General features: G+C 37.7%; 1 protein-coding gene across 15 annotated transcripts in view; it reads right to left on the bottom strand.

Annotated features, from left to right (window-relative positions):
- EYA1 (EYA transcriptional coactivator and phosphatase 1) overlaps window positions 1–20,374 on the bottom strand; it is a 354,818-nt gene that overhangs the window by 151,399 nt on the left and 183,045 nt on the right. For 8 of the 15 annotated variants that reach the window (XM_086695354.1, XM_086695347.1, XM_086695348.1 and 5 more), the window contains 2 exons: window positions 15,219–15,268; window positions 13,563–13,690 (listed from right to left, as the gene is read on the bottom strand). In XM_086695354.1, coding sequence (XP_086551480.1) covers window positions 13,563–13,690; window positions 15,219–15,268 — 178 coding nt within the window. Of the gene's footprint in view, window positions 1–2,583; window positions 2,871–13,562; window positions 13,691–15,218; window positions 15,692–20,306; window positions 20,363–20,374 lie in introns of those variants that run through there. The other 7 variants (XM_086695358.1, XM_086695356.1, XM_086695360.1 and 4 more) reach the window with 4 other exon arrangements.

Here is a 20,374-nt window from a genome sequence, read left to right as displayed (position 1 = left end):
TGACACATAGTTGGAACTCAATATTCATTGAGGGAATAAATAAAGGTAAAAATGTACAACTGACTTACAACTGACTTCATACTACTAGGCACATTGCATAGGGCAATTTATATTATGTATGCTCAAACATAAGGAGACATTTTATTCCTCCCAAATTATCACTCAATCAACTTATGTGCAGGTGCTTATAAAGCCTCTCAGTTGCAGGATGCATGTCATTAAGTTGTTTTGAACCAAGTACTCTTTGGAGAAGACACACTAACATAAAATAGTATCAACCATTGGAATTTTTGTATATTAAAAGAGGACCCTGCTTGGATCCTTCGAAAGAGCGATAAATTAACAATAATGCATGGGGCATATCCACCCAAAGGCAAATCTTAGCTATTGCTATAAATAGGCCTTAAAAGAACTCTTTTAAAAGCTACACTGCACAAAACTATGCTGTACAGATAACAAATATAAGCTCGTGGGACAAAATAAATACACAGCCACCATAATGTGCAGTTATCGTTTGGATTCAATGGCTGTATCACTCACAGATTTAATGAGTATGCTTACTCAAACCATGACGCAGAAGTGGAAACACAGGTCTTTGGAAACTAGGTCAAATGACTGAAAAAGATGGGAGTAAGGGATACCAGATACCAAAGGCCTATGTGAAGAGAGTGAATAAAATTACCGCATGAAATATGAAGGTGGGAAACAGTAATATCTGAAAATTTAGATTTTATAGGACACTTCAAAGACACAGAACTGAGTTAATAAATTAAATATTGTAAGGAGCCATTTAACTATTTGTTCTTTACCTAACAACGTATATGTCCATGAAACAAGTGCTTTTGCCTTTAGTTAGTTCCCATTGGGAAAATGAGGTGTGCCTTTATGTGTGACTATTGGTTCTATAGTCTGGCATCTGGTGATCACCAAAATTTTAAAGCTAGGGCCATCCTCTTTTGCCTAAAAGAGGGTAGAAAATAGAAAAAGTATTAGGTTTTCAAAATATCATACCTTACACAACCTCAGGAAAGTCAAATCAACACCTATAGACTAAACTTAGAGTTTGACTGTATACATGGCCAATAAGAAATGTTAGTCAATTTGAAAACTTGTTATTCACAGCAAGTGTGACATGTGTACCATATTGAAGCAGCAGTGTGCAACGGCTTCTGTAGAGGTCTAGACCCACTGACTCTTTTTAGTAAAAGAAATGCCACATGGTAGAGGAGGGCGGCTCCTTTGAGATGTCTCCTGAAACCTCACTTTCCCCTCCTGAAACTCTCATTCTTGCCACCCAGGCTCAGATTCCTGACACAAAATCTGGGCAGACTGCATGAGCCTCTGGACTACTGTTCATCTCTCCCCCATTCCAATCTATCCTTGAAATTGCTGCCAGATTAGTACCTAAAACACTTTCACCATATCAATCCCTTGCTCAAAATATTCTGTGGCTTCTCTACTGGCTCCAGGATGAAGTCCAAATTCCTCAGTCTAGTATTCAGAGTCCTCCACAGTTTGTCTCCAGCTGATCCTTCCAACCTTATCTACGATCAATTCCTTCTTCAGCTAAACTGGTCTCCTCACGGTCTCCCAAACTATCCTACCTTTGTTCAGATTGGTCCCTCATTTAGAATGCATTCCATCTCTTCTCAACCTATTCAAATTCTACCCATTTCCCAACACTCAGCTCAGATTCCATCTCCTTCTTGAAGCCTGGCCAGACCTCAGCAAGCTGAAGAGCTCTTTTTTCCAAACTCTGAGAGCACTTTTGTTTGGATCAGTGGCTTCTAACCTTCTTGAGAATGAAGCCCTCTTTCTAACACCAAAGTATTTCAGAACACGAATGACAGTCTATTTTTAATCTGTTGATTGAGCAAGTGCATAATGACAAAAACCCACTGTGAAATTTCAGACCTGAAAATGTGCATTTTAATAAATAGAAGGTCCCGTGTGAAAAGAATTAACTATATACGTGGCCTGTTAATTTCCTCATCTTACAGACAATGCTTTTGGCACAAAAGAATTTGCTGACCTCAGTACGAGCTCTAAAACTCCTGGAGATGGCTAAGTCACACATGGAAAATTCTCAGCTTCATAATCCAATTGACATATTAGGACCTTTTAGTTTGGGCTAAATTTTCAAAAAGTCTTATCTCCCCCACCTACACTGTGAACTCCTTAAGTCAGCAGTAGTATTGTTTACTTCTTTGTATTTCTGTTAGAATCTGGAATAGCTCTTTATGAAAAATAAATAAATAAATGTTTCCTTCCTAAGTATTGTAGGCTCACTTCTTTCACGAATGTTTTATTATAACATTTTTCATACATCTAGAAAAGTTAAAAGAAGTATATAGTGAACAGCCATAAACCAACTGCTTAAATCCCATAATTCACATATTACTATATTTACTATTCCATACCTATTTCTCATAAAACCATCTTATTTTTCACATGCTTTTAAAATAAGTTGCTCACACCATCTATTTCTCCTCAATACTTCACCATTCACACCATTAGCTAGAATTCCTATTTGTTTCTGGTTCTTCTGTTAACTAACATTTATATATAATGAAGTACACGGACCTGAAACGTGCCATTTAATAAATTTTAACAGATCCCTACATTCAGATTCCAAAGTGGGATCTATTTTTAGTGTGTTACACTGATGGAGCATGGCAAAACAGTACAAAAAGACTGCCTTTATGTTAAGAATTCTCAATTAATGACCTAGGCAATATTTCAGTAGATTCTCAATTAACAATTCTCAATTAATGACCTCGGCAATATTTCAGTAGATTCTCAATGAACAATGCTCAATTAATGACCTAGGCAATATTTCAGTAGATTCTCAATTAAGAATTCTCAATTAATGACCTAGGCAATATTTCAGTAGAGTTTCAGAACAAAAAAGGAAGACTTTAAATAGAAATTGATGTTTATGGAGTACCTACTATAGGTCACACGTTGTGCTAAGTACTTTACAAGCAATGCCTCTTTTGCTCCTCATGGCAACTTTAGGAAATATTATAATCATCACCTTTCAAAGGTGAGGAAACTGCAGGTTCAAGGTGTTTGCGAAACTAGCCCAAGGTCATGCAAGTAGTTTCAAATTTCTTTGACTTACCATAGCTTTCACGAAATCTTTGAAAAGTACAAAGTCAAACATTTTCTAATTAGGCCTTGATCATCCTTAATCATCACTCTGCTGGAAATCTGAACAATCAGCAAAAACGGCACAGCCATAGGAAAAGTCCCAGAATACCAGGGCATTGAATAAAAGTGTATCAGTGTATGTTGCAAATTAGCGGATGGTAAAATAAACTAGTGTATGAAGATTGGAAGCAGATGAGCTGGCTAGGACTCAGAACCTCAATCATATCAATCTGGAAAAATGGTTTACTTGCCTAAAATGTAATCAACCTACCAAATTTACATCTCAGATTATGTTTTTTCCCCTATATTTTCCCATTCTTCACCCATTTGCAGGAATATTCAGACATAAACCCTACCTTTATTACGTATTAACTGAGCAAGTACTTATTAGGTAGCCCAGGTACTCAGAGTACCTGAAACAGCCATTGGATAATGTGAGGGACATCAGAAGAGGAGAAAATATCCTCTCCCACCCACGGAGACCCAGTAGCCAGTCCCAGTAGAGTTTTTTTTAATGTAACATTTTTAATTATTTAATAATAGCTGCTAGTGTTTGAATACATATGGTAGATGCCAGTGACTATGCTCAGTATTTTAAGTAGACATTGCCATAATACCATGATAAAACTACAATCTCCATTTCACAAAGCAGAGGTTCAGAGATCATAGATGATGATAATGAGGATGATGGTAATAATAATAACCAATAAATATTAAGCACTTCCTAGGAGTCACATTGTGTTCTAAGCGCTTCACCAATTGAACCATCCTTGCAGACCTACAGGTACGTACTATTATTTTTTTTAAGTTTATTCATCTTTATTTTGAAAGATGGTGCATGCCCACATGAGCGGGGGAAGGGCAGAGAGAGAAGGAGAGAGGGGGAGGGGGAGGGGGAGGGGGAGGGAATATCCCAAGCAGGCTCCACACTCTCAGGGCAGAGCCAGATGTGGGGCTCGATCACACAGACCATGAGATCATTGACCCGAGCCAAAATCAAGAAGCAGATGCCTAACCAACTGAGCGACCCAGGCACCCCAGTCAGCTATTATTACTATCTTCGTCTCACAGACAAGGAAGCAGAGGCACAGAGCGGTTCACTAATTATTCAGCGTCACACTTAGCTAACTGGTGAGTGGCAGAGCTGACAACAAGGCTTCGGAGCCCTCTCTCAAACCCCTGCTCTGCTGCCTCTCAAAACCCACGTTACATGGTTAGTAAATAGCAAAACGGTGAATTTTTTTTGGCCAGAGTTAGTCTGACTGCAAAACCCACGTTCTCACCACCATGCAATACTGCTTTTCTATACTTTTAATATTATGCATTCTCCACTTAAGGCAAGCATTACATGTAAATATGAACTGAAATAATAGCATATAAATAAGTACATTATTTCAGACAAAAAGGTCCTCCTAGCTTTTCACCCAGCATTTTTTCTCACCACCCACCATCCCTTGAATACAGTTTCAAGATACCATTCGATGGATTTCTGAAGCATAGACTCAATCATATCACGCTCCTGTTCATGAGCCTCCAAATCATCCAGCTCCCACAGGATTGAATTCAAACTCCTGAACCTCATACGTAAGGCTCTTCCTCCTCTGCTTTGGGTGATTACTGTCTTAGCTCCATGGCACGCACTGCGTGCATGTCCCTCTCTAAACACACACACACACACACACACACACACACACACCCCTGGGACTAGGGATGTCTTTGCTACAGCCGAACAATCCATGCTCTTTCTTCCTTCCTGGCTTGTCACCCGGTGTTTTTCCACCTCTTCTTCAAGACTCAGTTTAAGTACTACCTGTGTGCATAAACCATCCTCGATCACCCCAGTCATAATTAGGACCCCACCTCTCTGCAGAATATAGCCCTAGTGATAAAGTATAGTGGTCATCTGATTATAGGTCTGCAAATCCAGTAGACTGTAAACTTCTCTTTGGCAAGATGATATTTGGTAAATTTCTAGACACAAATCATGAATCTTTCTTGAATGATGTAATGGTGGATATACAGTGTGATATATATTATTTCATACATAGAGACTTTTCACTGCAGTATGTATATATATCCTTGCCCTTGCAAGTTTTCTTCACATTTAAGTTTTTGAATTTATTTTGAGAGAGAGAGAGAGAGAGAGAGAGAGAGAGAGAGAGAGAGAGAACACATGCAAGCGGAGGGGTGGGGGGGGGTGGGGAGAGAATCCCAAGCAGGCTCTGCACTGTCTTCTGCAAGCGAAGCCCGATATGGGGCTCAAACTCACCAACTGTGAAATCGCAACCTGAGCCAAAGTCAGAAACTTAACTGACGGAGCCACCAGACACCCCAGAATTTTCCTCACTTTTAAAACGTTCACCTCCTATGGGGAACCTAGGTGGCTCAGTCAGTTAAGCGTCCAACTTCGGCTCAGGTCATGATCTCTCAGTTTGGGAGTTCGAGGCCTGCATCAGGCTCCGTGCTGACAGCTCAGAGCCTGCAGTCTGCTTTGGATTCTGTGTCTCCCTCTCTCTCTGCCCTTTCCTTGTGCTCTCTCTCAAAAATAAACATTAAAATTTTTTTTAATTAAAAAAATAAAATGTTCACCTCCAATCATGACACCTTACCATCTTGTAAAGATACTAAATCTAAGTGTACTAACTGCCTGATCTTTATATAATTCATGTGTTTCTTGGACTATGTGGAAGTTGCTTCATCATTGCTTAATACTATTAAGTCCAAGAGCAGTTGTCATTAATAAATTAATTAGTACAGGTCAAATGCAAGTCAGTTACTACAGATCAAATTAAAAATCAGCAGCAATGTTGACTGTGGATGTTCTCTGAATGGATGGCCTGTATAATTACTATATAAATTGGTCTGTGAAATCATCATTTTCAAACTTTGAAAACGAGGCTTTAGATACTTATTGAATCTATTAATGCCTTTAAATAAAATGAGTGACTCTTGTCTCTTATAATCACTCTCCTGCATTATCTGCTTAGTCATACGAGGCATTCATTCAACAAATATGTGTTGACTGCTTAATCACAGCCAAGCCTTCTGCTAGATGCCGAGAACACAGTAGTGAACAGGTTTATCCCTGCCTTTAAGGAACCTAGAGACTCTACTAAGTGAAACATACATATAAACGGATGTTGTATTTCCTTCAATGAATCATCCACTTAGGGTAACATAAAATTTCTTAGGGCAGATAAATTATGTCAGTAAGGACCAAGTTATTTGGCTATCAGGGAGCCCATGTTTCAGAGTGTGAAGGATGTGAGCTTTGAGATCGGTCTGACGTGTCTTTGATTCTCTTCTCCAGCACAGTACTTGTGCTATTTAAACTCTTTGAAATTAGGTACATAAAAGGTAACTCTTTTGCAGATAAAATCAGGTATGCTATTTCTTGATATGCTTAAGAAACAGTAATAACTTAGGCAATTCATTTTATAGTCCTCATTTTGTTAAAAAAAGTATTGTTTCCACTCACAATTCCCTTGATCAGTAATCAATGCAATGATAAAACAGGTAAGCATTTTAGATTTTGATTCATTTCATAGAAAAATAATGTTTCCAATTGGCCTTAAAGGGAGTACATAAATAAATCAGCTTAGAATGTGTTTGCCAGAGTTCATCCACCCTTTTTCAGTATAATGAGATGTCTCAGGCATGAAATGAAACTAAAAAAATCTTCAAAACCAACAAATTACCATAAACATAACAACCACCTTTTACTTCTAAAAGGGGTCCTAAAACTTTACATAAATCCTCAGCCTAAGTCCTTGATTATTCAGCAGTCACTGAAGACAGCTATGTGTCAGATAATGTTTTTGCCTACCCAAAATAAAATCGGAAAATTTGTCATTGTTTTTCCTATTATATTGTATCCTTGGAGCCAAAAAGAGGAAAATGAGTCCCTCTTAGACTTTACTCCAAGTAAGCAAAGTGGGCACACATAGACCCGTCACGTTACCTATACACAGCTCACCCCCAAGGCATCTTTGGCCATCAAAAGAAATTGGGAATCACTTAAAGCAAGGAATCCACGAGTGAAGGATTCAGAATTAGCCTAAATGCTAGGACTCACTAAAGGTTCACACAATCTCCCTGGAGGGAACCAGGAATTTCTCCCAGAAGATAGGATGTTCTAAGGGAGGTACAGACTGCTGATGCTACCTAACTTCTGGCCCAGCTAGAGAAGAGATGTCATAGAACTCTGATTCTCTTGAACTGTGAGGTATTGGGGAAGAAGAGAATACTATATACATAGAGTCCGTTTATCAAGAAGTCTGATTCTGTACTCGGAGCACAGTTTCAGGCAATAAGCGTTGGAGTTCCTATTCTTCCTACCAAAGCTATTTATGAGCGATAGTACATCTGCCAATGTGCAAGGCCCTACACATGCCACCCCTGTATCCTGTGACTTCGCCTCTTATACCCCGTCAACCTCTCTCCCCCGGCCACACCGCCTGAACGGCTACTTGCTGCTCCTAGAACATAGCACCCGTGCTCCCATATCCTGGCTTCCGTAACCGCTGTTTCTATGGAACCCCCAACAAATGCCACTTAAGCTGCTTCTTCGAGCTTTGCTTAGTTAACATAGCCTGGTTCTCTAAGAGAAATGTGACCAAATTTACCATCCACTTAAGCATATTTTCTGAGGTAGAAAATGGTTACTCTGAGCAGTAGCAAAACTGTGACCGCTTTTTAGATTTCACAGTAATACTGCTCCAATCCAAATGTGCATATAATAATGACTATTGTAATGAAAAGCAGAGAGGACTTCCCATCTCTGTTTGATCCCAGGGAAGCCAACAGAGAGAGACGGCTGATGGAATTATAATTAAGTCTAAAGCTTTGAAAACTAGTAAGAGACAATCCCCTAAAACTTAACCTATTGATGCAATATGCTTTGCACGCGTGGCACCAAGAAGAAATCTCCTACACTCACGCACACAAGAACTTAAAGACCAGAATATAACTGCCCTGGGGACGTGGCCTCATAACGAAGTCCTTTCGTCATCAAAGCCTCTGCCATAGGCCATTTTACAGCTCCACTGTTTGCTAGGGAATGGTGTTCTCCAGTTGAGAAGGCGTCCATGTGGAAGGGGAAGGCACCAGTGTTTAGTACAAAGGTGTCAGAAAAGACACTGGCCGGGCATGGGAATCATGTATTCTTTCCACAGACTAATACAGAGATTTTAAAACCCAAGCTCTGAACTCAGAACTGGATTCAAATACTAGGTCAGGTATTAGTGGTACCAATTATAAGCCCTGTGCCTTTAAACTTGGCACTGAAGTTTCTAACGCTCTGTTTTGTTGTATGTAAAACAGTAATAGTACCATACAAGTCTAGATATGGTACAGAAGTTAATAAATACAGAGTACTTAGGAAGTCCCAAGTGTGCCCCAGGTTTTACTTATCATCCTCAAAGCAAGCCTGAGAGAGGTTTCTGCTCTGATACCCATTTTATAGTCGAGGACACTGAGCCCAACAGAAGCTAACCCTGCTAGTGATCGTGGAGCTGGGAGTCAAACCCAGCGTCTTAACCACGACACTGGGATGTCAGGAATTTTCTGAAGTTTAATGAAACAAATCCTGGAGAATGGTCAGCATAAAGACTAACATTAAGTTCTTTATAAACATTAGCCATTATCATTATTAATTAGTAACAGGCATGTGAAAACTCTTCTCGGATACAATATAGACAAACACTAAATCCTAAAATTATTTTGTTCATCCTTTCATGGCTTTTCCTTGTGAAAAATTTATAAGAGACCAATTATGTGGCTACAGGCAAACTTTAAAAATGTCATTTAGAAATCCTTTTACTCACAATGTCCCTTAATCTTCCAGAAAGTCATGTGCAGAATGTAAACAATAATAAAATTAGATTACCATGTTTCTATTGACAACAGAATATTTGACCACAAATATACAAATGTAGCCTTTAAAATGCAGCCTCAAACCATAATTTTATACACATTCACTCCAGCTTACATATTTCTTATAAGATTTCTTAAAAATATTCCAGTTGCATATAACTTTTTTTCACTAAATTCATATTGCAGCGAGAAAAACAAATTCAGATCATTTGTTGGTGTTCTGAGCTTTGTAGAAATGATAAAACAACATTAAAATAGCTCCTGGTAATACAAAATTGAATTAAGCTATCATCCTAAAATATGCAATACACAATTAAATAAATTTTTAAAATGCAGAAAATTTAGCCACCTAATTCAAGATTGTATCTCTTATCACCTTGGGAATCTGATATACCAATTCAAAATTACTATTTGAATTACCATCAGAATTCCTGAAACCCTGTTTGTAGTGAAGATTTCAACCGCATGTGGTGTTATGTCACTTAAAGGCAGATTCATCTGCTTTAAGACAAGTTTAAGCTTCTTTTTGACTTTGAATCTGAATTTACAATAGCAAAAACTCAGAATTCGAGCTCTCAGTTCCACTTGCTCACGCTTCTTTTTTGCCCTTCCCCAGTCTTCCTCCCCAGACAAGCAAAAATAAACACTCAAACTAGCAATATATGAACTGACCAATCTTAGGCTCCCATGGAAATAAGACAACGAGAAAAAACAGAGATGGAAAGAATCACTGCTTTGCAAACAAGGCCTTAATTAGGTACATAAATAAAACTCCTTTTACTGCTACGGCCCTGAATCCTTCCAAAGGAAGGTTTCCCAACAACTTTGCACGCTTATACAACACAGACGTCAACAGGCTTGACATATATCCACACATTAGGAATCCTCTCAGATTCGGTGCTTTAATATAGATCTAATGCGAGCATCACCAGCAAGAAGCCTAGGTCTTAAAAATTATGCTGTTACAATCTAATAAGAAATTTCTCTTCAATCCTGTCTTGGAAAACTAACTGCCCCCCACCCCCCCCCCCAAAATAGGCCAAACAGTTAAAAGAAAGCCACAGTTGCTCATAGTTTTCATAACTATCCATGAGTCTCCTCCAAATCAAATTGTAATTGTTTAAGAGTAATTAAAATATTTATTACTTCATTTGGAAACATATCACTTGTTTGTTTTTTTTTTCAGTGCAACTCAGGCATTCATTTATGCTATTTTGTTTTTTTACCTATCTATGCTTTCTATCTCCAAGGTTGATAAACTGTGAGAAACCAACAGTTAACTACGGTAACGATTCACAGAGAGGTTGGAATAGAATGTAAAATACGAATAGCTGAAACTTTTGAAGTATGAAACAGTAAACAACCATCCTAACTGAAGAACATTTCATCTGGGGAATAAAAAAGCCCAGTATCTGAGGCTATAGCTCAGTGTCTGTCTGTCTTTATCCCTTAGATGAACCATGAAAATAGGCACTAACCTGTGAGTACAGAACCTACAAACATTGAGTCTTATGATAATTTGGCAGCCGACTTAAGAAGAAACTTAATATCTCAGCCTCTCCATTCCATTCCCTTCTTGTTTGTTCTTCAGATGAAGTTATGGTTTTTGATACAGGAGATTTTCGTGTTTTCTTAGCCTCATTATAGGGACAAGTGGGGGCAGGAAGTAAAAAATGGCTCTGAGAAGACAACCTATATAAACGCGGGCAAAGCCAACAACTGTGTCAACTCAATGGAAGTTTTGTTGACCTCATTAAGGAGAATAGCTTCAACTCAGTTGCAGTGAAGTCACTTAAATATAAATCATGGCATATAGAGCTAAAAATATTTGTCATGGAGTTAGGGGAGATGATTGATACTTTAAACGCTCTCTTACATTTAAATGAATTTCTTGTTTTTCGTTCTTCTAATTCATTGGTAAACAGTCCTAGTTTCACAAGAAGACTTTCAAAGAAGGACTAGGAAAGTCTATAAGGATTATATCCCAGGGAAGCTTGCCAGACACTAGGAGCTCACTAATTTTAACCTTCACTCCTCTAGCGGTGACTGGGGGTAAGGAAACACATGTGTTACAGAACGCGTAAGCAGCTTGATGAACTGATTCACAAACTTAATAATAACTCAGAACTTTCTGATAGAGTCTGCATCTAAACAGGCATGTAACATGGATCATAAAGCAAGTCTAGAACCGTATTTCCAAACTATATACGAAAATAAAACTGGATCTCCAAGCAGAATGATGAAAATTCCCTTTATTCTTTGGAGAATTTATTTTATATTGGTACCTTCTAACTCCACTTTAACTACCATAGCCGTTACAAAGTAAACCCAGGTAAGATCCCTGAAAACAATACGAAATGCGTAACTGCCTTTGTCTGAAATAGGTCTAAAAAATTCATTTCTAAAACATAAGATCATTAAGAATTTTTCTGGATAAGTAGTAATTTCAAAGTATTTGCCAGATTGCCTCAGCAGATTCCACAATTACCTACAAAATCGTACTCTTTTGAACCATTTATGCAAAAATGGTAGAAGACACATATTCCTGAATACGGACCTGATATCAAGCTATTAAAGGTAAACAAACTGTTGGAAAGATATAACCACTCCACATGTCCTTAAAAACCAAACCACACGTCATTCACACAAAGCCTTCCTAGGGGGCAGTCCCCATCACAGACTCTGCTTCAGTATTACATGGTTCTTATTCTGTAGGAGACAATCTGCCAGTAAATGATGACAAAATGAAAATGCCTCCCCCCCACCTCATTTGTTTATACGTACATGAACTACCACTATGCATTATTTCATAATTACTCCAACCAATACGTATTAGTAAATTCTATTTAGCAAAAATGATTAGACATAGTCTTCTTTAAGTTACTCTAAATGATGGTCTTATTTGGACTTTTCAGCGATGAGGACTATTTAAGGTTTGCACCTGTGGCCCCTCTGACTCTCCTGTCAGTAGCCACCTGCACGAGGACACCGGCCTGGGGCCCCCCACCCGAAGGACCTACACTCAGACTGCACACGTCCAACCTACACTGTGTGGCAGTCACACTTCCACCTGAAGCCAAATCCCAAAGGAGAGAAAAAAGGACTTTTTTTTTTATTTGCTCTACGAAACCTACTTCAATACCAGAATTGCTTTCCTAAAAATAATTTCAGTGTCTTTTTGATTGCCTGTCAAAATGGGAAGAGTTTGAGGTGAAGAGCCAACTTCATTCAGAGGTTTCTCTTCTTTATTTTATTTTTTGCTAGATCAGCGGAGTTTCTACTTTTGACAGTGACCATTTTTCAGCAACGCTGGTAACGAACGTATTTACTCAAAAAGCAAAATACAGACTATTTACACATTAAAAATCACCACTGTCGGTATAGAAATGAAGGTATCTAATATCAGAATCAATTCACTTTATATGTTTTCTAGGATCAGAAATGTCCTAACATTCCTAGTTTTAAAAGGCTTCACCAATACGTGCTGGAATACTGCACCAAACAAACAATTATATGGCATTTAGTTTTGTTTATTTTTAAGAACTGTGATAAAAGATCACCATGGCGATTGGGAAATGATGGTTAAGGGTGTTGTTTATGGATGGATGGAATTCTAACATGGATAATTCACTGAACTTCTAGTGAAACTTATGCTGTAAGTTCATTAAGGTCCTGAGGCTTAGTAAGGAATAAGCAAAAATATCGTGTGTGAAGCAGCAATTTTTCAACAGGCTAAAGTAGAAATAAATACAATATGTAACACATACTTGCATATGTTACAGTTTTAAAATTATACATAATACCTAAATAAATGTGCAGAACAGCTCACAATGCACACGGATAGCTTTACTTACTTGTTTAGACTGAGGAATCTATGGACTAAAGTAGGTGTTTACATAAAATTTACATAAATATTAATATGTATTAACTTACAAAATAATTGTAACACAACTATTCAGGTATACTCTCTAATCCTGAAGACAATAAATTTCATGTAGCTCCCAAATAAGGTTGTATATTTGTAAACAAGGGTGCTTTTTGTTTTGTTATTTGCTTATATCTCAATGGTCAGAGACGCAAGAACATTAGGCACACAATTTTACCGGTATTTAGAAACAATCCAGTCCAATGTTACGTTGAAACCCATTTTGTTATATTTAGTATCAAAAGGGAAAGGAAGTAATTCCAAATTCTCATTGCTCAGAGAACAAAACAATGCAAATACTATACTCTGAAGAGTCATCAGCAAGAAGCTTAAAAAACACTCAAAGTTAAAAACGTTACGCACCCATCCATATACGTGTGTGTCCATTTATGCCAAATAGAACCAGTCTGTTAATGTTACAATAATTTAATACTGTGCAGCTCCTAACTGAAGGATGAATACTGATTCACAAGTCAAACGACCCAAATGGGAACTAGAACAGTAGTTTCATGGGTTTGACAACTGAAATCATAACCCCCTTGTATATAACAAAGTATACGCTGACGAAGAAACAAGGTGTAAAGCAAATAGCGAGAAGGCAGACACTCACCTTCGGTGCCATTGGGAGTCATGGAATTACTATCTCTATGAGAGTTATCGAGTTTGGGACCACTGGGGGATTCACTACTACCACTCAGACGGCTATGCGGGCTGGTTAGATCCTGCATTTCCATAGACCTAAAGACAAGAAGCCTTCCGTGTGACAGATGTACCAAATTCATAACACTAGTATTTAATGCGCTAACGACTTGACACCTTTGAAACACATTCACACAAAAGTCCCATTGTATCTGTTTTCTTAGACTCCAAACAGTTCACCTTACATTTTACCTTCAGTCATGCTTTCCCAACATGTGGTGCTCAAAGGTGTCCTTGGCCTTACCTAGCTAACCAAATATTCACATGGCGCTTTGAAAAATCTTTTTTTCTTACACAGCTCATCAAATCACAGTGAGACCATTACGTCAAGTTTAATTTCCAAAGGGGAAAAAAAAATGCAGTCATGCTTTTCTTTTTAAATTGAAAAAAGAGGCGTTATTTCTGTAAAAGACAAATATGTAAACAGGTATAAAAGGACGAAGCGTCACTGTCTATGGAATCTGTTTCATAAATTAGCACCAGTACTCCCTTATAATTTACCACCCAATTGTAATTTAATGGGTCTCCAAACCAAATAAAACACTTGAGGCCCATAGTGCAGTGACAGGGAAAGAGATAGTCCTGATGCATGTGTTTACTCTGGCAAACTGCTTAATTGTTCCTCTGTTTCCCTTGAAACAAATGCAGCATTAAAACATTATGATGTCGGCTCACTTGTTTGCTTTGTGGATTACATACAGCGTGCCCAATTGAAAAGGGATAAGGCCAACATACAGTGAGTCCCTGGGAGCATTAGCGCTTGGAATACCTCAGCTGTCACTTATTCAGGGAAATAACAATTCTACCTCAATGCTGCACTTTTGCATTTTTACCATATAAAAGGTTAAATACTCCCCCCCTGCCCCCAAGTTCTTAGACTCAGTAGTTGCTGATTTTATAAAATGATGGTAAAGCCGCCACTCACGTTCACAATTGCAGAGCTATCCGTGTATATTTAATATTCTATTCATGGAGAGGAGGGGGGCTTATTTAAAGCGACTAAAACCACACCTAGATACCCTTCTGTTTTCTGACAGCCAATTTTTTTTTAAAAAATCTAAGGCCCATTCACTTTATTTTAAACCTATGTATTATTCTTAAAAAAAAGGGGGGGGTGTTAATGTTCCATTGAAGTGAAGAGTGTTCCTCCCCCCCACCAGGTTAATAAAAGCTAGTTATTTTACTTTAGAGGTTGCATTTAGACTGACTGTAAATAGTTTTTAAAGCAGCTTAATATGAACCCTGTAACTTCTAAAGTGAGTTTTTACTTCCCCCATCTTCTAAATCAAACTAGAAATGGCTTACAATCCAACTTTTCTCTCCTAATTCACATTACACATTCACAGTTTACCTAACACCAGAAACTATAGCCCATAATCATTTTCAAACCCAGGCTCCTATTCCCTTTCTACATACTTAAAATTTTTTTACAAGCGCGCACACACACAAATTGTTAAGTAATTTCCAACAGAGGCTGTTGCTATTAATAGAAATAATTAAGAAATACTAGACAAAAATAGATATGGGTCACAGAAAGGTAATCTCTAAAAATGTCAAATATCCTTACCTGCAACTTGAGGAAACAGCAACATCTGAACTGGTTTGAGATGTTTGCACCTGTGATCGGGGGTAAGAAATTAGAAGCTGTTGTTACTCTGCTTCAGTGTCAGCTCTTAATTATACAGAGCACATGGCTGAGAACGACAATGCTCTCTTTTAACCAAAAGAGAAAAAGGAGGATACTGCAGCAGTGAAAGGCATATTGTCTTGAAGTTGAGGTCTCCACTGTTGTTTCCTCCTGCAGGTCTACCCTCCTCCTCCCCTTGTCAAGGGGGAAGGCAGCCAAATGACGGGATAGTGATTCATCACTGGCCTATGACAGCTGCAAACGGGATTACCCCTCCCCCAATCAACATGCAAAGCAGCCTTGCCCAGGCAGCTTGGAAAAGGTGCTTGGAGAAAAATAGCTATTAGCAAAATGAGTGTGTTTCACAGCAGTTCAAGAATTAACCCTGCAGCACCCTCGGAAGATCTTCCATTCTCTGCTATCACCAGCTGAAACAGAGTTCCCGCCCACCCCTGACTCCTGACAGTTTCTCCTCCTTACCATGGTGGTTTCTCCTATATTTACTATTCGTCATGTAGCATTTACTGAAACAGCTTCTGGGCAACTTTCAGGCAATGCTGAAAAATGTCACTCTAAATGGCAAAGGCAAGTTTTCATACCCCAAAGTCACATCACTGAGTGACGTGTGCTCATGTACTCATGCAAATTTGAAATTCAGTGACTGCTTACGCACCATCGCCTGCTAAAACAGAAAAAGCAGTCAGCTTTCCGTTTAATTTTCTGTCATTTCAACCAAGAGAACAGAGAGCTTAATCATCAGTTCAATGTCCCAGGGAGCCAGCATTTTGGTGCCTTTTGTCTCCAGATGAACCAACTAACTTAGGCTCACAGGCAGGCTCTGCCAGCTACTGCTCTTCCTCCAGAGGCAGCGCACACCGCCAGCAGGTGATAAGCTCAGGTGAGGGTGGGCTGCTGGTTTACAAGCTCAGACTAACGCCTCGCAGTAGAGAGCATTCTGGAAAACACTTAAAATGACTCGGAATTCCAAATCTTTGATGTGCATTTTCATTCAACCTGAACTGACATCAATTAGGGCTACAGAACAAAGATGAGAACTGAAGCATCTCAAATGGCATTAAACTGATCCAAGCAAATTTCTGCCATTGAGTCCGGTTATTTTCTAATTATGATTTATGAAATTGAGGAATTCTACCTTTTTGGCACGAAGAGTGCACTGCTGAAGTCTAGATCCCTTGGTGTAACATTATGTGAAATTTCTAGGTATGTGTTTCTAGAATACATGCAGGATGAAAATCATTAACAGACGCCTGAGTAGTAAGTGAAAATTTAATTTTAATTCCTGCAGATATATATATCATTTTGTGATAGCAGGCGGCTGCAATTTTTGTTAACGTTCTCACGTAAGATTAAATGTTTTCCTCTAGAAACTGCAGCAATCTACGAGGATAATTTTTTTTCCTTTTTTTTCCCCTGCTTTTATACACCTGGAATAAATTATAGGTGAGAACTAGCTTAGTTTTAAGAACTCTCTTGGCCTAATTGTGGGAAAGAGTATGTAAAACACACTTTCTGTTAAATGTTAAAATACATTCCTATTTTAACATTGGCTAGATAGTATAATCCTGGAAATATAATTTTGGTTTCATTGTATACTTTGAAAGTTTGATTATCCTTATATTTGTGGTTGAACCTATCATTAAATTGCAAAGTCAAACTTAAAAATGCACTTCAACATAAGAATTTTTCGACCACGTTTTCTCACTGAAAAAAAATGCATTTGCACTTTTTTTTTAATGCTGCCCTGACTCAGTCTCTACTGTACTTTCATATACTACAATTTTTGAAAGCCCATATCCATGATCTTCATTTCATTAAGTATACTTCAGATATATTCTTTTGTGTCTCAAGGATTATTTAAACCATGTGTTGTGTGTTACTGTATTTAAAAATGACTCTTTAATCAAAATAACTTTAAAACAACTAATCCTCACTTAGGCTGGTCAGCTGAATCCACATCGTGGTCCAGGAAAAATAAATCTACTCTCAAGAATGCGAATGCAGACAACAATTAGACACAGATGTGAGCAAAATTAGTTACAGTTTACAAAATGCTACACTTCACATGCTTTTAGTTTTTTATGTGTAGTACAAGATTACAGGCCAGTAAGGAAACATGCTCTTATAATGACTTATCTAAAAAGAACACCTATTTCTGATTGGTGTTGATTTTCTCTTATGTTTGACAATATCGCTGGAAGTTTCTGTGTTTTCAAGGTCCAAGAGCATAATGTGTTTCAAAAATTATTCATTAGGCAGATTTCCACTCAAAAGAGAAAAAAAAAATTATTTCATGGTTTTCAGGAAAATGCTGTTAGGCATTCAGTAAGCTCATATTTTCTGCTTCATATCCATAAACTTAATACGTTTCTTGTCTTCTTCTAATCTGGTATTTTTAATTCAAATGTTCCTATGAGTACAAAAATATTTCCCCTAACATTACAAAGAGTCATCTTATATTACAATGAAGTCACTTCACTCTAATGCTTTTTAAAACTCTTTGTATAGAATACCCACAGCAGCATACATACTGAGAATTGCAGAAATACAAAGAGGAAAAAAGATAGCAGAACGTCGTAGAATTTAAATTCAAGAATCCTAAACTAGTAACTTTGACTTCTGATTAGTTAATGAGGTCTTTTAAGTTTGCCTTTTTTCTAATTAAATTTATAATTCTTCACAGATGTAACTTTTGTTGATGTTCAATTTGTCTCTCTCATTTTGTTAAACCTCACATAGTACTTCGCCAATCCATTGAATAGCCACATTAAATCTGTTAATACCATGCTCTTCAACCCCAGAAATTATTTCCAGAAGGCAAACTTGCTTTGAGAGATCATCAAACAAGACTTAAGGTACACATTTTATCACATTTTCCCTACCACAGAGCTCAGGACGCAGAGCAAAATTCATGACTTTTGCACTGTTTATTATACTTTGCTAAATTACAAATCAAAAGCATCTGACAGAAGATCATGTATGAAGCCAAAAAGTTAATAATGTTCTGTGAAAAGTAAACTGTAAATGGAAAGGGGTTCTAAATCTCAGCAGCACAGAGCAAATAAAATGTAGGTACTTGTCTCAATTATGGGTTTTCCATAGGCTTTTTTGCTTGCTAGAAGCAATTTTTATAAAATGGCTATAATTTAAAACTTTTTTTCCCCCCAAAAACTAAAAAGACATTTTCAAAGTGAAAGTACTGAACTTATCTAAATAAATAGACTTGGCAGGCAGGCTGCTTTTGACACCCCCCCCCCCCCATCAACCTGAGTACTCCCAAATTTGAAAGACAATGGCAATTTTCTAATCAGAATGTATTTTATAAGAAGGAGACTTAGGCATAGATCTGCTTTTTCATCAGAGTATATTCTTGCCAAAATCTCCCTCAATCAAGATTTCTAACTCTGGTGTCAATGCTGTGATAAAAATCTACACGTAAAATCAAAATGAACTCCTAGGAAGACGAAGATGTCTTTTAAATGTTAACACTTATTTCCTTCTTTATCAAAGACTCCATAAAATGCTCCATGCTGCAATGCTGTTACTGAACTTAATGTAGCAGGCTGTATTCCTCTTTGACATACCTCGTTTGAAGAAAATGACAACATCGAGTCCCCATGAAAACAAAAACAAGTGTTTAAATGACACTGATGCCACCATAGTTTTAAAAGATTGATTTCAAAATGAGCACTCATTGAAAATGTTGAATGAAATGCCTTTGCTATCTGATTAAATGGAAGAGAGGGTTTTATTCTCACTGCAAGTCTTTTTTTTTCCTCTTCCCAGTGTATTCTTATAACAGGAATTTTCGCATTCAAATGGAAATTTTCTTTTGAGAAAATCATTTATCATGTGTACGAAACTCACATAGCAGCTGACTTCCTTTTGGCACTCTAAAACTGAACAGTGGCTCAATCAGGCTTCTCTGTCTGTCACCACGAAGAATTTTCAGGATTGAAAACCCATGGCTGTTTGTTCATTTACTAAACACTCTGGGCCTTAGGAGAACTCAAGCAAGCAAGAAAGTCAAATATCAAATATTTGATAATGCAGGACTATTCATGTATGCATGTGCTCTAACCCCAAACGGTGGGTGAAAACACTCACAGAAGCCTAAAATAAAAGCTACTTTGAAAGACGCATAAACAAAACAAAACAAAAAACAATCCCAACTCTATAAAACTACACTTTGTGCTTAACTACCAACTTTTTGTACCCTTGTCTTTTTAAGAAATGCAACATGAAAACACTTGCCTAAATTCAATGGCAGGTCTGAATTTACTGAATTCTTGCAAAAGCTAGACTTAAATGTGTTCAAAAACTCCTCCCAAGAAATATAAGCCCATGAGTCATTAGTAATATAGTGATTTTGAATGACAAATACTTTAAATGGTAATTCAAAAGTTGAAGAATCTTCTTTTAAGTTTCAAGGTCCATTCCAGTCATCTAAAGCGTCAATAAGCGAAAAGTATATTAATTTAGCAAATGTTTATTATTTCACCTTTAGAAGACGAGCCTGTTTCATATAACGTGGGGGAAATTTGTTTATTGAAGCAAAAGGATTTCCTTCCTTAAAAAGTGGTCTCAATTTATTTTTATCTGTTGTGCTTTCAAAATGTGAATTCTTCCCTCATTTTCTCATATCAACCTAAGGTGTGGAGGAAAAGTTATCTGTGTTGCAATGGAGATTACACATAGGTATTTATCGCTTTGTTCCATATCGCTCAAGAATATTTGAGGTTTGTGCAGCAATTCAGGAGAGATAATGAAGTAATCTCCCTGCAAGAATACAGCCGTGTACTCTATTTCCATAGATCACAACCACAGTAATTGCTAACAATTAATTTGTAATTGTCTCTTAATGATGCCAGTCGCGGAGCTAACAGGGGGGTTAAGAATTCTACTTTTGTGATGGAACCCTGTGGCTCATAAAATCCCAGGTCCAAAGTGTCATAATCTTGCCCGTGCCCTCATGTTTTTAGTTTAAAACAAATCCAAACAATTACTCACGGCGCTCCTGGTATCTTGGGCTTTGCCCACAGGACAGCTGTTGTCAGTCCCTACAATTTTTCAAACCG

The sequence above is a fragment of the Puma concolor genome, chromosome F2, assembly GCF_028749965.1.
Source record: "Puma concolor isolate L17-30 chromosome F2, mPumCon1.1.hap2, whole genome shotgun sequence".
Classification (NCBI taxonomy): Eukaryota; Metazoa; Chordata; class Mammalia; order Carnivora; family Felidae; genus Puma; species Puma concolor.
This window is presented reverse-complemented; position numbering and strand designations above follow the sequence as displayed.